Here is a 23,866-nt window from a genome sequence, read left to right as displayed (position 1 = left end):
AAAATATAGTATTCATGCAAAATAACAAAAGCTACTAATAGAACAAAATGCATTTGACTTTTATGAATTCAACAACATAAACTCAGTAAAGATAAGAAAAAAAATAGAACTATAAATATTCAGGACCCTCTTGCCATCCTGTTCAATGAGTATATCCCAAGCAGTAGACACACCCAAGCCTAAAACCATTGAGCACATTGGTGAGACCTCTGGAATGAGTACCTGAATGATTTAAAGTGGGGGCTGATGGCTTAATGATATCCATGAATTAAAAGTTGAAAAATTAATTGCAAGTTATTGAGAAACACTGACTAAAAAGAATTATAAAAACTAATGAAAATATCAGGGCACTGAGCTGTACTATTTGGATAATTGAAGAGATTTTTCAAAGGTAATTTTTACTACACAATCGTATCCTTGCCTGTTTCCTTTTAATGTAATCTTATGTAAGGTAGGGTGCCACTATAATATCTACATTTTAAAGAATATATACTTGTCTTCGTGTGTATTTCTATACCTACATATATACCTTCACATGTTAATACATGGGAAAACTTAATAGTGATTACCTGTGAGGAGAGGACTTAAATTTGAAGGGACTTGGATTAAGGTGAATTTTTACTCTTTACTCTTTTTATAGAGAGAAAGTTTGGTTTTTTTTTAATGTTCATTTTTATTTTTGTTCTTAAAATTGTTTTTTAAATGAAAAAGTAATAGAAATCACTAAGGTGAAATTTCTTCAGAAATATGAACACCAAGGCCTATATGAAATCTAAGTTTTATACTTATTTAACATGTGCTTATTATGCAGATAACATGTTTCAGAAAACATTTTCACAAGCTTAATAGCTTTTCCTCATCTTGCCGCACATAAATCTTGTGTTTGTATAGCACTTTAGGTTTCTTCAAAGTCTTTTAACATATATTACTCACAACCGTGATCTGGTAGTTCCTCAACCCAAAACATTTTCCCTTGCCCTCTGTTGCTGCCATCACCTACTCATGTCCACTCATTTTGTCCATCAAGTTACCTTTCTCATTTGTCCACTTGGTAGTGTGTTGCTGCCAAACTACATCTTAAGCCTGTTTGCAGCTCTCTTTCAGGGACTGTAGCCTTTCTTCAGTTTTGTTTTTGTTTTGATTTTTTTTCTTTCCAGTTTCCTGAATTTCTGTATGCCCTAACTAGCAATGTTGTGATATATTTGCCGGAATCTTAAGTTACATATTTTTAGTTATTCCTCTCTGAATTTTATGTGATATATGATCAGCTTTAAGTTGATGAATGGTGCAGATTTACATATGCCCTTGCTGAAAATGAGCCAAGACAAGAATGTTATGCTGAATATTGTTTTAGATATCTGTTGTAAGTTTCATTAACTGATTTTACAGATCTTTTTGCTTCTAAAGGTCTTCTCTAGCTAATTTTGTTTGGGGAATGTTTTTTAGTCTTTGATAAATTTGATGATGTTTAAAATGATGATTTTAGAACAGTATGCTACAGATATTATAACTGCATATTCTAGGGCTCAGATGTTCTCTTAGAATGTGTGATTTATAGTCACATTTTTAATTTAAAATATTTTACTGGACCTTCTATTTTAACCAAATATAACACTTACTTTGGTAGACCTTCAATGAACTCTTTGATGCTCACAAAACAGAAAGTGATATTTTTGCTATAGTCTCCAAAGCTGAAGAATTTGATCAAATCAAGGTAAGATTACTTGAAGCTTAAATCAAATACATATAACACATATGTGTTGATTCATTTATAAATTTCATAATTAATTGTTATTCCTGATACAATATAAGCTGTATGACACTTCACATTTTGAGTACCAGCAATGTTCTTCCATTTGTCAACAATGTCCACTATCCTAGATTTTGATAGTATGTCATACCTGACCTCATTCTTTGCTCTCTACTGCAAATCAAACATAATTTAAATAGGTTTTGCAGTAATGAAACTATCAGAGAATATAGTATGTAGATTTTGGTTTATTTGCAATATAAGGTTCGCTGAAGAAAATATAAAAGACATCCATGATTCAAACTTAGATATGAATACTTCTGTACCCATATTATAATTTAATCTTATTAACAGTGAAAACTTTAATACTTTGAATCATAGTACTTCACAGCTTTAAGCTATGAATGCCTTATACCATATAAAAATATATGACTGTAATGGATGCGTTTGAAGATAATTCAAGTTTGCCCTAATCCTTTTGGGCAGAGGTTTTACTCTGGTCAAATAAAAAATGAAATCTCATCAGTTGAAGGATGGTGAGGTCAGAAGACTTAATTTTTGTGACATATCAAATTTGTATATGTCAATGGCAATTTTAATATTGGTGATGAATAATAAAATATAGTCTTACCAGCATCAAGATAGATTTTCATTGTATTTTATTAGCTACCTATGAAAAAATTGCTATTATTTTAGTATACAAAAGGAAACTTGAGTTATCACAGATGGAAACTTTTAGAAAACATGCAATGTGGTTTAATTTCAATATAAAAAATTTAAATAAATCAGCCCAAATAATCCTATAAAAACATTGATTCTTCCAGGTCAGAGAAGAGGAAATAGAGGAGTTAGATGCCTTATTAAACAACTTTTGTGAACTCTCAGCTCCTGGAGGTGTAGAGAACAGTTATGGGAAAATAAACATCCTACTACAAACTTATATCAGCCGAGGGGAGATGGACAGTTTCTCCCTTATATCAGATTCTGCATACGTTGCACAGGTAAGTATATTACTCCCTTCCTGTTTTCTCTTCCTTGGTTACTTTTAGAGATTCAAGGAATTAATTCGTGATATACTATGAATGTATTGCATTGTGACATGCTGTCAAATTACCATTTTATCTTAGAACTGGTTCTGTTTAATTTGTACATCTTTTATGTCATCTATGCTATTAGATCAGGAACAGAGGTGGGATTTGGTGGTTTGTTTGGCTTTTTTTGATGTTGCTATTATTTACATTTTAGAGTTTAAAAATATCAGTATCTGATTTTTTTTCTGTTTTAAATGATAAAATTCACTTCTTTTACTTAGGAAGGGCAATAGTACAAGAATATTTCAAGTGAAAAGAAAAGATTGTGGAACCTTTGTAGCATTCCCCAGATGTTAGAAATATAAACAATTGTTTTTAACCATTAAACAAGGCTTAATAAATATACCCCATACCATATATTAAGTATGATATATCTTTTATTAAAAAAGTGATCTTTCTTTCCTACTGTCGATACTTACAAATTGAGTACTGAAGGAAAATTAATCTGTAAATTACAGCTCATTAAATGTTTAAGTTTTTAAAATTGCCGTAGTATAAAATGTTGTAATATTTGTTTTTAATATTCAACCTCTCATATGATATAAAGTAGATTTTATTTTCAGTATTTACCTTTCAAATGAAAGGTTTCCCTTCTAGGCGTACTTTTTTTAAAGATATTTTTTATTTATCAAGAATACTTTTAAAATTATTTTTATTGAGTAATGCCTCCTCTAGGTTAAGGAGAAATAAAAGGTTGATCTTATTTTAAATATAGAAAATATTCCACCCACTATGTATTTTGTGTTTGTAATTTTGCTCAAAGACTTAATATAGAAAGAGTATGTTTGTGTTAAATGAATTATTATTAACAGCTATGAATATCCCAGAGTGCTTTGAAATAACTGTAAACATGAAATATTTACAAACATAAACCAAGATATATTGGTAAACAGTTTGAATGAATGCAGTAATTTAATCAAAGTAACCAAGAAACCAGGTGATGATTTCATATATTATATAAAGTAAATGTGGATGTGGTAAAAACATATTTTTTTATTTTAATTTTGGAATACATATGTTTGTGCCATAGAAAAATACATATATTCTCAAAAACCTAAAGGCTCTATAAGGAACCAGTTTTTAAAGTCTTTTGTTTTATCTGTTTTTCTGAAAAATAATATAATATTGTCATTTTATTTTATCTAATGATTTTATATTGCAATAGTTAATGATTTAACTAAAAGGTAAAGCTTTACTGGGTTCTGGATGAACAATCTGGCCACATTTCTGCTTGATTCAAGATTATGAAGATATCAGAGACTGATTTACGAATTGCTTTACAATATAAAACTTACGGTTTCTTCATGATTGGTACCCAGAAAGTCAGTCTCAAAAGACTGAGATATATCTCTAAGAATCCCTTTAAAAAAAAATATTATGGGTTTATCATTCTTGAATATGTTAGATAAATTACTGTTGATTTTTGTTGGGGGTGGGTTGGTTTTGTTTTGTTTTTGTGTGTGTTTTTTTTTTAGTTTAAGCCATCAGTAGTTCCACAAGCACTCTCTCAGCTCTGTTAAATGGTACTTCCTTGTATATTTCTGAAACTTTATTCCCTCAGCCCTTAAGATAAATCCTTAGCTCAGATATTCTATGATCTTATAAAGGGGCCTATATTTATCTTCTGCATTTAGAGATTTTGATCATTATTCCCATGCAATTTATATCATTTCAGATTAAAATGTCCTGTTGGTATCTGCTCACATGGGATTTCTCTTTCCATTTCTTTTAGCTTTTAGGGAACAACTATAGGTTCTGAAATATAAAAACATACTTTCAAACAGTTGAGAAAATTAGCCTGGCAATTTTTTTAGAAGAACAACTGAGCATGCTGTAGGAAGACCTATTTGATAGCTATAAAATCAAAATATTCATTTTACTTATCATTTTCTGGGCCTAATAAGAGATATCCTGTCAATTTTTAATGGGTGTTACAGCTATCCTCATACTTCTAAATACCATTTGTTCTTAAATTTCTAATACTGAAACAAAGTAGTCGAATTTATCAAAAGATGAATAACACTTTTTATATAAAATATAAAACCAAAGTCCTTAATTCTTATGATCATTTTTCACCTCATAATTTCAAGCCAGATCATCTGTTTGCTATTTAAAATCTTACTCTTTTTCATCTCTTTTTATGATTTTGATCAGATTTAACATTCTTCATTTTCAAATACAGATATCATTAGATATTGTAAGGTTTCTCTAGACTCATGATTTTAATCTTCCATAAAACAGTCTGCAAAGTTAATGATAGAGGGAAGGAAGAAAAACAAACTACAGAGATGTGAAAAAAGGCTTCAATCATTGTAACTTTCTGTATGTCTACTAATGAAGTTATCTTCAGATCACTGAATTTAGAATTTTGGAGTTAAGTTTGGCATTGTTTAGATCTGGCTTTCAATAGATACTCTGACACCAACTCTCCTGGTCAAATTATTAACCTCACCAAACTTTAGTATCTTCATGTATAAAATCATAGTACCAAGACCAGTCAAATGCAGTTGTCATAAAAATTAAATGAGATAATATATGGAAAGGGGTAAGCATACTGCTTGGTTTATACAGGAGCCATTAATATGGGTTAGTTTCACTCATCAGTATTTCTTTGTTGCTCTTCTCTCACTAATTGTTCTCTCTGACTGGATCCCAAAGTCTTCCTTATTTCTCTAAATAGCTTTATAAATTTAATCATTCCACTATATACCCAAGGGCATCCTTGGCTGTCTCTTAGATTCTCAAATGGCCTCAGCACCCTCCCAAATACTCTGTATTTTTTTTTGTCTCTTCCTACTTCATTCCTGTTTAGGGGGTGTGAGGTGGAGCTTCCTAAGGACTGGGAAATAAAGCTACTCTTGGAGAGTTAAACAGGATAACATCCACATATAAAGGATATGATTATTCTTGTGTAGAAGTAATAAAGATAATTAGGGTTATATGAGCATAGATGTTGCCCACAATTAAAGGATGCAGCTAGACATACTTTTGAAACTGAGTCTGAATAATAAATTTATTGACAAATTTAAAATTACATTGGACCTAACCACCAAACCCCCTTTTCATTCTTCAGAACGCAGCTAGAATTGTCCGTGCTCTTTTTGAAATTGCTCTGAGGAAACGCTGGCCTACCATGACCTATAGGCTCCTGAATCTAAGTAAAGTCATCGACAAGAGGCTCTGGGGTTGGGCTAGCCCTTTGAGACAATTTTCAGTCTTACCACCACATGTTCTAACAAGATTAGAAGAAAAAAATCTTACTGTGGATAAGCTGAAAGACATGAGGAAAGATGAAATAGGTAAGAAGGAAGCAAAAGTGTTTCAATGTACTGTTTCATGCAGTTAAAATATTTCACTTGACGTAAAAAAAAAAGTATTGTGAATTTCCACATTACTAAAGATAAACTTTTACCATTTTTATCAAATTTCTTTTACATTGATCTAAACTCAGGGAAAAGTCTCTCTAAATTTTATTAAGTTACTCAATAGAATTAGCAGTTAAAATGGAGTTTAGATTGTCACACCCTTGAGTATTTTACAGATAGAATCTTAGCTACAAATGATGAGAATTAGTCAGTGAGGCTTATTCTCAATTTATTTCTTTTGTTCATTTAATTTCGTAGTCTTTTGTTATGTATATCAGCAGTATTACAGCAAAAAAGTATGTCAGCATTAAACCCTACATTTCTTCAGTTTCTAAATGAGCTTCATCATTACACATGTATAGATCTTTAAACACAGTTGGTATTGGTGTGTAAATAGCATTTGGTCTTCTATGTTTTTCACATAATATTGAAAAATTACCACTATATACATTGCCATGTACCTTAACATTCTGTTGGACAAACATTGATTAGGTAATATTTCAGATTCTGAATAGAATATACATTACACATGAAGGGAGTCAGGCTGAGGAGAAATAGGGGGACCTGGCAAAAGGTCCGTAGATGTGTAGAGAGGCTGAGATAGTTATTTCCCTTGTATAATAAGAAGAATACTTCTCAGATGGAATGGAAAAGGGGAGGTATCAATAAAAATAGAGAGAAATTGAGAATACAAACTAGGAAGTTGAGATTACTCACCTTGGGTAACTTAAATATTTTATTAAAATAAGGAAAATCACTTTAGATTTTCAAACTTTGGTGAACATAAAACATTTTGATTTACTTGTAAATATGCTTTAAAAAATTATATTATGAAGCACCAAGACATACAAGAAATATTGATACTATAAGATAGAATCTATATCCGCTTAGTCGCTTGGCCTGAAGTAGGAAAATGTTTAAAGTTTGTCACATCTGTTTGTGACCCTCACCCCCACCCTGGTGCCTTCATTTGTATCTGTATTTCAGAATCTGATCATTTACAAAAATATGTATAAGTGGTTAATTTTGTGCTGGACTGGCCATATTTTATATGTTTATCTTTGTTTTCTGGAAACGGTATGGATAGGTTAGTTATGTTTGATTAGTAAAGCATTTTCCATCATGGTTATAGAGTTCTGCAATAGGCCTTGAATAAATTAATGACTGTTTTCACAAAATACTGAATATTTCTATAATGAGTCTTAAACTGGCTAGGAGAAAAGTGGAACTGTTTATAGTAGTTTAAACACTATCAAGTCTCAGTAATTTTAAGAACCCTATTAATAGCTGAAAAAACCTTGATACTGGTTTACAGAGCTATGAATTGCTAATTCAAGTTAACTATTACAAAATATTCAAACATGCCAGGTCAAGAATGTCAGCTATTCTACATAGCAAATCATAAAACAAGCAATAAAAGCACCTTCTCTGAAATCCCATTTACAAGTCAGATTATATTGCTTTTTTTCTGTCTGGACACATTTCTTCTAAGTGACATTTTCCCTGCAGGTCACATTCTGCATCATGTGAATATTGGGCTCAAGGTCAAACAATGTGTTCATCAGATTCCTTCTGTTACAATGGAAGCGTCCATTCAGCCCATCACACGGACTGTCCTCCGAGTGACGCTCAGCGTCTGTCCTGATTTCACTTGGAATGATCAGGTAGAAATGGAAAACACCTAAATCTACATTAAGGAAAAATGTCTGTACTGCAGGTTCAACTTCACCTCCTTACGTCTGTCCTCAAGGCATATAGAAAAACCTTTAAAAGAATATATATCGAAGAATCATTTAAAACATTGTATCAATAGTATTATTTACTCTCATCCTCAAGATAAGCATGTGGTATAATATATTAATAATATGTCAACCAGTGAGACCCCTTCAGAACATTTTAGGAAACCTAAAATTTCACATTGTATAATGGTTTAGTGGATTCAGCTCCATAGGGACTTTGCTTAATTCTATCTTCTTTCATTTTTCTCTGTGTGATCTTCATTTTTTCCGGCTCTTCTTACTCTGTCATTTTAACCTACTCAAAATTCAAGATTCTTCATGCTAAAAGGGCCCTTTTAAAATCCTGAGGTTTCTCAAACTATCATTCTCTTCTTTACCATTAGACTTGTAGAAAGAGTAATCTGCATTTTCCTCCTGGTCACCTGTTTCCTGCTGAGACTACTTGTTCAGTGATCACCAAAGACTGACTGATTGCCATAATAAATGGCTTTTCCTTAGTTATTTTCTTTACTTCTCTGAACATTCAGTCCTATACATTGTCCTTGAAAATGTCCTTCTTTGGCTCCCATCACTTTTCTGTTTCTGTTTTTACCCCTACTTCTGTTCTTTCTTCCAGACCTTAGCTGTTACTATATACTCTGGATCCTCTTCTTATTCAGTCAGTAATTCTTAAGGTCTGTCTTTGCACCAGTTACTGAGCAAAGAGTACAATAGAAAAGAGATTGTACATACAGGCAAGTACGTGTCAGTCCTTTCATTCAAGAAGCCAGTGGGGGAAGACAAGTAAATCAGTGAATGTAGTATAGCAATGCTTACTTTACATGGTAATTGTGAGGTTCTAGTTAAGTGTAAGTAAATATCTTCTGCATTACCTGACATTAGTACATCTTTAAAGTGAATGCATTTTATTCTGTGATGTTACGCAACCATAGTCCTAACCCAAATCTACCATTGGTCTTAAAGTGTCCTTAAAGTGTCCTAACCACTCATTCCTTCAGTTTCCTCATCTGTAAACATGTATAATAATAATAATTATCTTTCTCATAGAATTTCTGTGAGGACAAGATGATATAAAATTTTATTTAATATTTTTATAAATATAGAATTTTACATAAAGTATACCATTACAAGTAGCCATAAACTCATTTCAAGTTTTTATATTTTCAAATGCATAAAAGTTTTATGTTTTTTCACCCTGTTTTCTTGTATCAAGATCCATAATAGGAATTCCCTGGCGGTCCAGTGGTTAGGGCTCTGCACTTCCACTGTTTGGGTGCCCAGGTTTAACCCCTGGTCGGGGAACTAAGATCCCACAAGCCACCCAGTGCAGCCAAAAATAAAATAAAATAAAAAGGATCCATAATAAATCTCCCACAATTTGGTTTAATTCATCGTTAGAATGGAGTACTTAATTGTTCATAGTTGCTTCTATCAGAATTCTGTTGGCTGCAAGAATAGCAATTATGACTTGTCTCAAACTGACTTACGCAGAAGAAGATATATCATCTTACATAATATGATAGGTCCACAGGTAGAAGATGATTGAGTCTTCTGTTTAATGATACTCTTCCGGACCCAGGATCTTTCCATCTTTTTGCTCTGCTGATATTGTTGGCTACTTCCCAAATGTTTTCATGCTTCCTTGTTCACATTTAACAGAGAGAGGGAAAAATACCCCACCTGCAGCAGCCCAGAGCATAGGCCAGAACACCTTTTCTTGAGCCTAACTGGGCCTGTATTGGGCACATGCCTACCCCTCACCACAACCTGTTGTAAGGGGGATACCCTAAGCTGATTAGTGTATGCTAACCAAAATTATCCTGGGAGGTGGGGTTACCTTCTGAATTACATGAGAGAAGTGTGAGTACTAAACAAGACTAGGCTTTGTTAGGAATAAAAAAAGAAAGAGCAATGAGTATACTAAATACAGTATATCTATGCAATGGAATATTATTTGTTAATAAGAAGGAATGAAGGACTGATGCATGCTATGACATGCACGAAAACATTATGGTAAGTGAAGGAAGCCAGTCGCAAAATCATTTCATATATATGATTCCATTTATATGAAGTGTTCCAAATAGGCATATCTATAGAGAAAGAAAGTAGATTGTGGTTGTCCAGGGCTGGAGGTTGGGAGGATGGGGGGAAGATAGGTAGGGTACAAGGTTTCTTTGGGGGATGATAAAAATGTCCTAAAATTAGGTTGAAGATGGTCACAAAACTTTGTAAATGTATTAAAACTATTGAACTGTATACTTTAAATGAGTAAACTTTGTTATCTAAGTTACATATCAATAAATCTGTTAAAAAGAGAGAGAGGAATGGGTGCTGGGAATACAAACAACAGTATCCCTTACTTGAGTTACAGTATATAGTATTAGGATACTATTTTTCTTCTAGGTCCATGGGACAGTAGAACCCTGGTGGATTTGGGTAGAAGATCCTACAAATGATCATATTTATCATTCAGAGTATTTCCTAGTTCTAAAAAAACAGGTAAATATGTATATATGGCTCTATCCTTATTATGTTGCTGTCATTAGGAAGAAAATGTAAACTAAATAATTTCTATTTTTACATATTTCTCTATAATTTCATAGTGCCATTAAAGCTTTATGTATTATTTTTTATGTTTCTGTTTGGTTTTAAAGAAAATAGTAATCAAATGTTATAGTATTCATATATTCAAAGTGATTTTCATTTGAGAAATTTAATTATAATCTTTCTAATGGTTTAAGGCATGTCTTCCAGAGGGGTGGGTGGGATAAATAATATTTTTAAAAATAAAATAAGTAAAAAATAATAACTTTAGGTGTTATATAAGCACAGTACTAGAGAATATTGAATCACATTGTATAAAAGATAGTTTTTTAAATTCTCTATAAATTTCAAGAGAAAGACTCAGTTTGATGAAAGCTGTCTTTAACTGTGATGCTTCATTCCTAATTTCTCTTTTTATCAAAGAGAAAGCAAGCTAGCTTTAAGCTTGAGTGGACACCCATAGAATTATATAGCAATATTTTATTTTCATTGCATTTGTGTTCATGATTATCTTCTATTTATGTCAAATGTTCTGTTATTCCACTTATGGTAGTCAAAGAATTTAAAGAAAACTATTAAGTAAATAATTTGGTAAAAATTAATGAAGTAAAGTACTTGAATGAATGAATTTTGGAAAATTCTGATAATGAGTCAAATTGATAACCTGTTAATACATGATGATATGCATATGTAAATAATATAAACTGAGTGTATAATAATACACTCAATACACAATAATATAAACTGAGTGTTTTTCCTTCTGTAATATCACGTATCCTCAGAAGGGAACCACCTACAAGTTTCTGAAGTATCTGAATATCTCAGCTATTTAGAAATCCAAGATATTTTTTTTGTCTTTAGTACATACTTCTATAGATACGATTGTTTTTACAAGAGACTAATAAAGCCTTTATGCTACTAGAATAGCCATATTCATTTTAGACTTTATTTCACATTAGGTCATTAGTAAAGAAGCTCAACTGCTGGTGTTTACAATCCCTATTTTTGAGCCTTTGCCTTCTCAATATTACATCCGAGCAGTGTCTGATCGATGGTTAGGAGCTGAGGCTGTATGTATTATTAACTTTCAACATCTGATTCTACCAGAGAGACATCCTCCCCATACAGGTAACATATGGAATAGTATAACTTGAATCACTGATTTTTCCAAAATTTTTGTTTTAGCTCATGTTGAAAAGTGTCTATGCTTTAAAGTTGCCTGAATCTGAATAAAAATCCAACTTATTTCTCAATACAGCTTGAAAAGGGACTTTTCAAAATCAGATCAAATGGCAGGCCTTAATTTTTTTCTTATTTGAGATCCAAAAACATTAAGACTAGTTCAATTTTTATAATTTAACAAGCATGAGACTCACTGTTTCTGTATTACTATGCCTTGATCTCTATTTTTACATTATAATTTCTCCACATCTCCTTCCTTTTTCATTGCAAGTGTTGTCATTTTATCTGTGCTCTCTGTGAAACTTTTGAGATATCCTTTTTTCCTTGCATTTATTACTGTTAAACTTACTTTTAGTATGTTAATTTAATTAAAGTGAACTGTAGGGTTTTTTCCTCCATATAGTGTGCTTCTACACCAAAAAGTGCTAATACTAAGGAGTCAGGTTACGGTATTACTACAGAATGGATTCACGTATACTTCGAGTCAGTTTGTGTCTTTCAAACAACATATACTCTTTATGTTGGTTCTTTTCTTCCACACTAACATTATAAAAGGGTATGTGATGATCTGCAGTATCATGTAACAGTGTTTTTCATTGTTTTCAGTGTTTGATAGTTGACAAAAATCCATTGTAAATTTTTTTCTTTTTCTTTATTTTTTTGGTACGCGGGTCTCTCACTGCTGTGGCCTCGCCCATTGCGGAGCACAGACTCCGGGCGTGCAGGCTCAGCGGCCGTGGCTCACGGGCCCAGCCGCTCCGTGGCATGTGGGGTCCTCTGGGGCTGGGGAACGAACCCGTGTCCCCTGCATCGGCAGGCGGACTCTCAACCACTGCGCCACCAAGGAAGCCCAATTTTAAATTTTTATAACATGATGGAGTGCCTTTCTATTTTGACTTGTTAAAGAAGCAAATTTTCATGAATAAATATTTATAATGATACTTTTAAGTGGCCTATAAAATATTCTATTTCAAAAATATCTTGACATTAATCTATTAACTAATTAGTATATTAAGTTTATTTCTTCTCATTGAGAATTCATAATGGATGAGTAAAGATTTCAAGAGACCCTTAATTTATAGCAAAATGAAAGTCAATTTCTCTTTTCCAAATAAGTCTTACGAAGACAAACTCTTTGTTTTTTCAAAATAAAAATAGTAGTTTTTACTGCTTTCAGTGAACACATTATTTGACATCTTTTTTTTTTTTTTTTCGGTACATGGGCCTCTCACTGCTGTAGCCTCTCCCGTTGTGGAGCACAGGCTCCGGACGCGCCGGCCCAGCGGCCACAGCTCACGGGCCCTGCCGCTCCGTGGCATGTGGGATCCTCCCGGACCAGGGCACGAACCCGTGTCCCCTGCATCAGCAGGTGGACTCTCAACCACTGCACCACCAGGGAAGCCCTATTTGACATCTTTTGAGAAAGTAAAGTAGGCATTAATGTGACTAATCTTTGTCATTTTTGTACTTTGTTCATTATCTTAGCATATCTTAAAGAGAGATACTTTAAAGTACAGCTTAATACCACTTTGATATCTTGACAGAGCAAAACTAAAAAATTGTCAACCTAGAAAAATAATATGATTGCAGTATCTACTAATCTACTCATTGAAGAGGACCTTTCTGGTTTTCTTTTGTCAAATATGCTTTGTGATATCTGGAACCTCGAAATAAAATACATAAAAATGTTTGGTGCTTTCATTTAAAACGTGTGCTACCAACATCACTACTGGGTCTCTCTGGCTGAAGTACCTGATTTTAACATGTGTTAACGTTATATTTTCATGCTCATTTAATCACTTCTTTGTTGAGTGGCCAAACACGTCACCTTATTTATATAATTGGCTGATTTTCTGACTACATTTTTAAAGGAAATAAATGTACCACCATGACATACAAGTTGATATTTAAAATGCATGATGTGGGACTTCCCGGGTGGCGCAGTGGTTGAAAATCCACCTGCCAATGCAGGGGACACGGGTTCGAGCCCTGGTCCGGGAAGATCCCACATGCCGCGTAGCAACTAAGCCCATGTACCACAACTACTGAGCCTGCACTCTAGAGCCTGCGAACTACAACTGCTGAGCCCCCGTGCCACAACTTCTGAAGCCTGTGTGCCTAGAGCCCGTGCTCCACAACAGGGGAAGCCACTGCAGTGAGAAGCCCGCACACCACAACGAAGAGTAGCCCCTGCTTGCCGCAACTAGAGAAAGCCCACGCACAGCAATGAAAACCCAATGCAGCCATAAATAAATAAATTAATTAAATTTTAAAGAATGCATGATGTAACCTCAGTGATGGCTAGTTCTGTTTGGCTCCAAGTATACATATAGGCATCTCACTGAGCTCAAATCAGTCAGGAAAATATCTTCATCTTTCACAGAAGTAAAGCATCTTAATTTAGCATCATCAATAAATGCCAAAATATTTATTTTTTTAGTCTTTATTAAGAATATGTCTATGCTTTGATTAGCATTGCAAGTTAAGACTTCCTCCGTTCTTGATTTTCAGTGCTGCAAAAAATATAGGATATTGTAATCTGGTATAAGAAACATACAGTTCTCAATTACCTGTGTAATAGAGTAGAGCAGTGGAGCAATGATAATATTTTTAATTAGCTTTTTTACTTTTAAATACATTTTCTGAGGAGAGAATTCTGCATACTTTCCCATCTGAAACTGTACGATGAAGATCTAACTCAAGATACAAGCCACCATGTCCCCTTACTGATTTTTTTTCCCTTCTTACTCAAACTTCAAATGAGTAGAGTCATCTTCCAGGAAGTAATCCTGGGAGTAGCCAACTGATACCTTTCTGTATTATACGAAAATGAAATGACTATCAAGTTCAAGGGTATCTAGGTATACGTTTATTTCTCGAAATCATTTTTATTTTCTAATCTCCTAGACCTCTAGTCTACTTAATGGTTTACAATTAAATCTAGTTTCTTTCAATGTTTTCCCAGCACAGTTCTTATTTACCCAGTCATGCTGTGATTTAAAACTCCCACCCAAGTTTCTTCTTGGAATTATTTTAAGTTCATATTAGTTTGCGTTGGCTAGAACAGCAGTTCATGCGACCATTCTGTTTTGTCATTGTCTAACAGATGAACAGTAACTTGTAATTAGTAACCATTCTACTACTGAAGTTTGCAAATGGTTTTCCTTCTTCTACAGATTGGTATAGATTTAGTTTTCTTCTAAAACATGCATATTTTCATTTACCTGTCATTCAAATCACTTTCCTGATTGGAAGAGAAAGATGTATCATTAGCACTGTCTTAGAGATAGCTACCCCAGAAAAGTTTCCAACATGTCAATATTATAAATGTCATAATGGAAAAAAAGATTGATAACTAGTATGTAAGAATTTGTTAATCCTTTTTTCCCTCTAAAGAATTAAGGATTATTATAATTTATTTCTAAGAGACAGTATTCAATATTGTGCATATTTTCCAGTTATTGTATGTACCTGTTGAATCTTTTCAGAATTACTGGATCTTCAGCCTTTACCAATCACAGCTTTGGGATGTGAAGCATATGAAGCACTATACAATTTTAGCCACTTTAACCCTGTGCAGACACAAATATTTCATACACTGTATCACACAGACTGTAATGTCCTACTTGGAGCACCCACTGGATCAGGAAAGACTGTTGCAGCTGAATTAGCCATTTTCAGAGTCTTCAACAAGTACCCTACTTCAAAGGTCAGTTGGAAACAATCACATGCTTACATTCAATTAGAAAGCATAGTTTATAATCTGTAAACTAGCCAGTTCTAAACATACTGGCAGGACTCAATAAATAGATTTGTCACTCTTGGTGAATTTTCCAGGGGAGCCCAGATCAGTATTAGAATAACTGGCCACAAGAAAATTTATATTAAACTTTGGAGTCCTTTAGTTAGATTTCTAATGTACATTTTGGGGCTCACATGTCCTTTCCTCATTGTAAGATACCTAATTCATAGCCATATTTGTAAGAAATATAATGATTCATAATCATTAATCATAATCAAATCCTTTGGCTATGAAGGAAATGCTAATACTTTAACATGTACAGCTTGATTACACAAGGAAATACAGAGGCAGCTTTTATTCCCCATTTCTCCAAATGTCCATGATATCATTAATGTAAAACAATGTGGCAAGTCAAATAAGTGTTGATTTTAAGCTTTCTTGAAATATGACGTACTCTCACTTTAGAAACATTATTTTCCAAGAAAGCTAATTCATATGTTGTGATTAGAATTATGTGATTTTTTTCCTCATCATTTATAATTTTAGAAATGTTTTAACTTACTTTTTCAGTGATTTCCAGTTAGTAGCTGTTCTTCCCTACTTAGCTTTACATTTTCCTACTCCTCAGTTTATTATGTGGCGAGTGATTCATTAGGAGACATACTAACACAACAGTAGAGCTCTGTCCTAAGTTAGAAACATTTTATAAAGGAAAGAATTTTTTTCAGTGAATAATCTGTATGTAAGTTTGGATTATTAAAGATCGGGAGGGGGGGTTGTTTATTTTTGCTTTTTAAAAGGTAGAACACCTAAAATGTATAACTGGCATTGGTGTCTTCCATAAAATATGCATTAAAATTTAAACAACCAGATTATTTATCTTTAGAATTTCAAAATTAGTAACTTTTTTCATGAAAGAATTATAACTCAGGTAACTCTTGATCATAAAAACTTTTATTTTCAGTAGAACCTTAATTTTCTCTAGGTAATGTATTATCTCATAGTTTTTTTTAGTTTTTCACATTATGTTAAAAGATAATTTCATTATAAACTACCTAAAGAAAATACAAATGGTGCTTTTAAAAAAATACTTAAAATGTTCTATGTCAGTATTTTTATGATGTGCTGTATTCATATCTTACTTTGGATAAGTGTTGTTTAAGTTAATGACTTCTTTCTGTTAATTTAAAATTTTAAGTCTTTCATTATTAAAAGATACATTTTTTAAATGACAGTTATATTTTGATAAATTTTATCGAGTTTAGCTTTATTTGAAAATGATGTCACTATTTTCATGAGATCTTTTTGCACCCCCATTTTAGGCAGTATATATTGCACCCTTAAAAGCCCTAGTACGTGAAAGAATGGATGATTGGAAAGTTAGAATAGAAGAAAAACTTGGTAAAAAGTAAGTTCTTACTTTTTCAGATATGCGTTGAATAATCTAAAAGGATCAACCAATAAAAGATTTGCATAAAACTGTTGAATGCTTTTACAGTGATTTTCATAGTCTTTTTATTTAAAGGTATGGTGGTTAAAATATTATCAATATTCTCATTTGTTTTAAGATTGCAAGTAAATTAAGGGCTTTCACTTTTCACTTTTATTTGGCAAGATAATTTTCTCAAAATTTCTAGATTCAAAAGCAAAAGAAAAATAAGATACATCTCTTTATTTTTCTTTCATATCTTTCAGGGTAACTTCCAAAAACCACTTAGAAGGCATTTTGCATGTAAATAATTTACCAAAAATTTAAAAATCATTGAAGAACATGACTTAAAAAAATTTTACTGTTGACAAGGTTATTTATTATAGTACTGTTTTTAATAGCAAGATTGCATTCTAACCTGAGTGACCAATAGAGCATCACTAAGTAAATTATGGCACATTCACACAATGCAAAATATTGTATTACTCTATTAAAAAATGAACTCTATGGGCTTCCCTGGTGGCGCAGAGGTTGAGAGTCCGCCTGCCAATGCAGGGGACACGGGTTCATGCCCCAGTCCGGGAAGATCCCACATGCTGCGGGGCGGCTGGGACCGTGAGCCATGGCAACTGAGCCTGCGCATCCGGAGCCTGTGCTCAACAACGGGAGAGGCCACAACAATGAGAAGCCCGCGTACCGCAAAAAAAAAAAAAAAAAAAGTATTGTCTCAAAAATGAACTCTATATACTGAAGAAATGATCTTCAGAGATAGTTAAAAAAATGTTTTTAAGTTAAGTACCCCTCTTTTGTTTTTAAAAATGGTAAAGAATATAAATATATGGTTGTTTTAGAATGAGAACTGGGTGACTGGAAAATATCCATGTTACAGAGACTATTTACTATATATTCTTTGAACCATATGAATGTATTACCTAGAATATAAAAAAAATAAATAAAACTAAGTAAAAGCTTTAGGAATGCTATACTTGGAGGAACTAATCTTGACCTTTTTCTGTTTTTCGAATCAAAACACATATAAAAATGACTTAATGATTTCCTAAAATTTGGAGTTAGTCTTCAGATTTCTGTCTTTCTCACTCTAAATCTGAGATACTCTCAGAATGGGGTGGCACATATTTGCCCCAGGTTATCTTGTTTTTGTCCTAATATGTTTGAATTTGCCTATAATATCTATAAAATTTCAACCTAAGAAAAGAAATGAAGCTCACACATAATCATATTCTTCTTTTTTTTTTCAAACATCTTTATCGGAGTATAATTGCTTTACAGTGGTATGTTAGTTTCTGCTTTATAACAAAGTCAATCAGTTATACATATACATATATCCCCATATCTCTTCCCTCTTGCATCTCCCTCCCACCCACCCTCCCTATCCCACCCCTCTAGGTGGTCACAAAGCAACGAGCTGATCTCCCTGTGCTATGTGGCTGCTTGCCACTAGCTATCTATTTTACGTTTGGTAGTGTATATATGCCCATGCCACTCTCTCACTTTGTCACAGCTTACCCTTCCCCCTCCCCATATCCTCAAGTCCATTCTCTAGTAGGTCTGCGACTTTATTCCCCTCTTGCCCCTAGGTTCTTCATGACCTTTTTTTTTTCTTAAATTCCATATATATGTGTTAGCATACGGTATTTGTTTTTCTCTTTCTGACTTACTTCACTCTGTATGACAAACTCTAGGTCCATCCACCTCACTACAAATAACTCAATTTCGTTTCTTTTTATGGCTGAGTAATATTCCATTGCATATATGTGCCACATCTTCTTTATCCATTCATCTATGGATGGACACTTAGGTTGCTTCCATGTCCAGGCTATTGTAAATAGTGCTGCAATGAACATTGTGATACATGTATCTTTTTGAATTATGGTTTTCTCAGGGTATATGCCCAGTAGTGAGATTGCTGGGTCATATGGTAGTTCTATTTTTAGTTTTTTAAGGAACCTCCACACTGTTCTCCATAGTGGCTCTATCAATTTACATTCCCACCAACAGTGCAAGAGGGTTCCCTTTTCTCCACACCCTCTCCAGCATTTATTGTTTCTAGATTTTTTGGTGATGGCCATTCTGACCGGTGTGAGATGATATCTTATTGTAGTTTTGATTTGCATTTCTCTAATGATTAATGATGTTGAGCATTCTTTCATGTGTTTGTTGGAGAAATGTCTATTTAGGTCTTCTGCCCATTTTTGGATTCGGTTGTTTGTTTTTTTGATATTGAGCTGCATGAGCTGCTTATAAATTTTGGAGATTAATCCTTTGTCAGTTGCTTCATTTGCAAATACTTTCTCCCATTCTGAGGGTTGTCTTTTCATCCTGTTTATGGTTTCCTTTGCTGTGCAAAAGCTTTGAAGTTTCATTAGGTCCCATTTGTTTATTTTTGTTTTTATTTCCATTTCTCTAGGAGGTGGGTCAAAAAGGATCTTGCTGTGATTTATGTCATGGAGTGTTCTGCCTCTGTTTTCCTCTAAGAGTTTAATAGTGTCTGGCCTTACATTTAGGTCTTTAATCCATTTTGAGTTTATTTTTGTGTATGGTGTTAGGGAGTGTTCTAATTTCATTCTTTTACATGTAGCTTTCCAGTTTTCCCAGCACCACTTATTGAAGAGGCTGTCTTTTCTCCACTGTATACTCTTGCCTCCTTTATCAAAGATAAGGTGACCATATGTATGTGAGTTTATCTCTGGGCTTTCTATCCTGTTCCATTGATCTATATTTCTCTTTTTGTGCCAGTACCATACTGCCTTGATTACTGTAGCTTTGTAGTATAGTCTGAAGTCAGGGAGCCTGATTCCTCCAGCTCTGTTTTTCATTCTCAAGATTGCTTTGGCTTTTTGGGGTCTTTTGTGTTTCCATACAAATTGTGAAATTTTTTGTTCTAGTTCTGTGAAAAATTCCAGTGGTAGTTTGATAGGGATTGCATTGACTCTGTAGATTGCTTTGGGTAGTATAGTCATTTTCACAATGTTGATTCTTCCAATCCAAGAACATGGTATATCTCTCCATCTATTTGTATCATCTTTAATTTCTTTCATCAGTGTCTTATAGTTTTTGCATACAGGTCTTTTGTCTCCTTAGGTAGCTTTATTCCTAGATATTTTATTCTTTTTGTTGCAATGGTAAATGGGAATGTTTTCTTAATTTCACTTTCAGATTTTTCATCATTAGTGTATAGGAATGCAAGAGATTTCTGTCCATTAATTGTGTATCCTGCTATTTTGCCAAATTCATTGATTAGCTCTAGTAGTTTTCTGGTAGCATCTTTAGGATTCTGTATGTGTAGTATCATGTCATCTGCAAACAGTAAGAGCTTTACTTCTTCTTTTCCGATTTGGATTCCTTTTATTTCTTTTTCTTCTCTGATTGCTGTGGCTAAAACTTCCAAAACTATGTTGAATAATAGTGGTGAGAATGGACAACCTTGTCTTGTTCCTGATCTTAGAGGAAATGGTTTCAGTTTTTCACCGCTCAGAATGATGTTGGCTGTGGGTTTGTCATATATGGCCTTTATTATGTTGAGGTAAGTTCCCTCTATGCCTACTTTCTGGAGGGTTTTCATCATAAATGGGTGTTGAATTTTGTTGAAAGCTTTCTCTGCATCTATTGAGATGATCATATAGTTTTTCTTCTTCAGTTTGTTAATATAATGTTTCACATTGATTGATTTGCGTATATTGAAGAATCCTTGCATTCCTGGGATAAATCCCACTTGATCATGGTGTATGATCCTTCTAATATGCTGTTGGATTCTGTTTGCTAGTATTTCGTTAAGGAGTTTTGTATCTATGTTCATCAGTGATATTGGCCTGTAGTTTTGTGACATCTTTGTCTGGTTTTGGTATCAGGGTGATGGTGGCCTCGTAGAATGAGTTTGGGAGTATTCCTCCCTCTGCTATATTTTGGAAGAGTTTGAGAAGGATAGGTGTTAGCTCTTCTCTAAATATTTGGTAGACATAATCATATTCTTAATGAATGTCTCCTTTTGTCTTAATAAGTTAACACTTTCCCTCATTAGAAAGGTGTTTATTCCAACATATGTTGGAGGTATGAGTTCAACTCTATAAAATCACATAGGGCAGATACTTTGTAAACATAATCAAAGCAAAGTTCGATACCCTTGCATGTCTGCATAAAAGTTAGATTTCAATGATTTGCTTTTGTACATTCTTCATTTTATGGAAGGAAATCATCTTAGAATTATTAAGAAACATCTGTTTTGGACTCTAGTCAGAAAATTTCAGAAATCAAAGGGAGATAAAGTAGTTTTAAGCATAATAAAATTTTATTTTGAAAGACGTATTTTTGCTTTTCCAAGCTCATGTGTTACCTGAAAAATTAAAGGGATCATTTTTATTCTTCTCCAGAGTTATTGAACTAACAGGGGATGTAACTCCTGATATGAAATCCATTGCCAAGGCTGACGTTATCGTCACCACACCAGAGAAGTGGGATGGAATCAGCAGAAGCTGGCAGAATAGGAACTATGTAAAACAAGTCACTATTCTCATCATAGATGAGATCCATCTGCTAGGTGGGTGCCACTATATCTGAATCCAGTTTACAAACTTCGACTCTTCATACTTGCAGCAGCCAGCATCAGGACTTGTGTTAAATGATTAACATACATTATTCCTATTTCTTAGGGGAGGAAAGAGGCCCTGTTCTAGAAGTCATCGTATCTCGAACGAATTTCATCTCATCTCACACAGAAAAGCCTGTTAGAATAGTTGGACTATCTACTGCATTGGCTAACGCCAGAGACCTTGCTGACTGGCTCAACATTCGTCAGGTATGTGGAAGACTGATAAATCAGGCATTTAATAGTATGGCTCAAGGCCATATTAAGGAGGTGCTATAACACTATAAACTAAAGTATAAAAGCTGGAAAGGTTTCTCTCTCATTTTTACTCTAGATGGGCTTGTTCAACTTCCGACCATCAGTGCGTCCAGTTCCACTGGAAGTTCACATTCATGGTTTCCCAGGTCAACATTACTGTCCTCGTATGGCTAGTATGAATAAGCCTACATTTCAGGGTAAGCTTCAGATTCTTGGAATGAAATACCAACCATTTTGTATGGTAGCCTTTAAATGCATTCTAAATGATGTGGGTTTCTTTGAAAGGGTGGTACTGTTCCAACTTCTACAAATATCTAAACCTATTTACCTTAACTGTTAAGGAGTATAAATATATGTTGAATTAACTATTGACAATTAGATTTCATAAGTGATAATGTCTTTATAGTAGAATAAATGTATGTAACTTTTAAAAATAATCAAATTAGTCTTAAAAATAACTTATTAAGGTACCATGGTAGTAGCTTGAGTAAATGATAAATAGAGGGTACAAGTTTTAAAAACTCACATAATACTGATTTTTATCAGAAATCATCTTAAAAATTTCAGTACTTTTTTTGGCAATGCATCTGTTTATATGTTTTGTTTTGTTTTGTTTTTTTTGTTTTTCCCTTTCTAACAAATTAGGCAAGCAAGAAAGATTTGAGAGTAACACTCCTATCTTACTAAAACATGTTTTCATGTTTAGGCTGCATAAGGAATATTTATTATATCAATTAAAAATAACCTCCAAAATAAATTCTCTAACGTGAACCGCTGTTGATTGTGAGGTGACAGTTGTGAGGTGACTTTTTAGCTGCTGTAATTAGCCTTATGACAGAAGCAAAGTATTGATTGTGAACTAGAGACCAATCTTGGCAGTTCAGATTATTTACACCTCCACAGAAGCATTGTACAAAATCACTAATGAACAATAAATCTGTCGTGAGCTGTTCAGCCACACCTGTTCTTGCAGCAGCAAAAATCCATTAAATGTTGAGGTTTAAAAAAGAGGCAAATTCATTCATGGTTATGTGTACAAATGATACCAATATTGTACTAATATGTGTATTTTAAACGTTGTATCTCTAATATGATTTATCAAAGCATTACCATTTGCATTCTGTAAATTCTGATAAACTGTGAGTGTGTTCATTTTTCATAGTATGTATTGTAGATTGCTTATATTTATTTAAGGAATGGCTGATTGCAAACCAGTGATTGAAATGAAGCATTTTGTGTTATATAAATCAATAGTAAATAACCTATAGCTGCACTTCTCTAGATATGGCATAAGTACAGTAGCTGTCCTTGTAAACTATTTATTATACCTGTAGTAGATCACTATATTTCTTTCAGTTTAGATTTATGATTTTGTGATAGCTTTATTTCTCACTCTTAGGGTATAAATATAGTCAAAGTCCTGTCAACATTTCCATTTATGAACCTTGTTCTTTAGCCCATAAAAAAGAAATTCTGCAGCTCACATTTCAAACAAGAAATTACAAGGAGGTTGAACTTTTTATGTAAAATAAAAGTTTTTAATAACTCTGTTTTAAGAGACCTGTGTACACATAAGTATAAATTCTACTTGTGCCATCTTATCAGCATTTTGGAGCCTATGCATAGCAAAGAAACCTCAACTCCAATTAGGTCAAATGATTTATGTGGCTCTTTAAGTAATATTTTCAGTCTTATTACCCAGTTTTCAAACTACTCATCTTCCGTGTGTCTACTCCCTATGTTTCGTCACTCAGATATAGATTCAAGCGTGGTATTCTTTTCACCTCTCTTCTACATTCTCTTATCTTCCCTCTTGAAATCTTACGCATATGTTTTCAGAAAAAACAGAAGGAAAACATTCCTCTGACTTATTTCTGACTAATTTATTGATACAAACTCTCTAAATTTTTCTATCTACTGGCAACAGGACAAAAATAAAAGGAATTTTTTGTGGCTTTTCTTCACCACCCGCCCCAGGACTTGACTCTCTCTCCAGACCCCAGGACCAATTAACTGTGGAATATCACTGCTCAGGCAAACAGAAGCACAACTCAGAAATAGAAAACCCCACCTAAGATTTAGTATCCATATACAGCTATTAATGGAGCGTCTCGGCTTTTAAGTTTCCTTCCTTGGCAGTTCAGAACAGAACCGGGAGTCGAG

The 23,866-nt window shown here is 33.5% G+C and overlaps 1 protein-coding gene across 1 annotated transcript in view; it reads left to right on the top strand.

The window, feature by feature from the left end:
- The window catches only part of ASCC3 (activating signal cointegrator 1 complex subunit 3), a 325,470-nt gene that overhangs the window by 191,178 nt on the left and 110,426 nt on the right, over positions 1-23,866 (top strand). Inside the window, exons 19-29 of the mRNA XM_081251559.1 lie at positions 1,628-1,714; positions 2,575-2,751; positions 5,915-6,140; positions 7,716-7,870; positions 10,349-10,444; positions 11,449-11,617; positions 15,160-15,380; positions 16,736-16,821; positions 21,231-21,397; positions 21,510-21,655; positions 21,780-21,900. Coding sequence (XP_081107685.1) covers positions 1,628-1,714; positions 2,575-2,751; positions 5,915-6,140; positions 7,716-7,870; positions 10,349-10,444; positions 11,449-11,617; positions 15,160-15,380; positions 16,736-16,821; positions 21,231-21,397; positions 21,510-21,655; positions 21,780-21,900 — 1,651 coding nt within the window. The remainder of the gene's footprint in view (positions 1-1,627; positions 1,715-2,574; positions 2,752-5,914; positions 6,141-7,715; positions 7,871-10,348; positions 10,445-11,448; positions 11,618-15,159; positions 15,381-16,735; positions 16,822-21,230; positions 21,398-21,509; positions 21,656-21,779; positions 21,901-23,866) is intronic.

This window comes from Mesoplodon bidens, assembly GCF_964165515.1.
Source record: "Mesoplodon bidens genome assembly, chromosome: 12".
NCBI lineage: Eukaryota > Metazoa > Chordata > Mammalia > Artiodactyla > Ziphiidae > Mesoplodon > Mesoplodon bidens.
The sequence above is the reverse complement of the archived record's forward strand: the minus strand, read 5'-3'. Positions and strand labels throughout refer to the sequence as shown.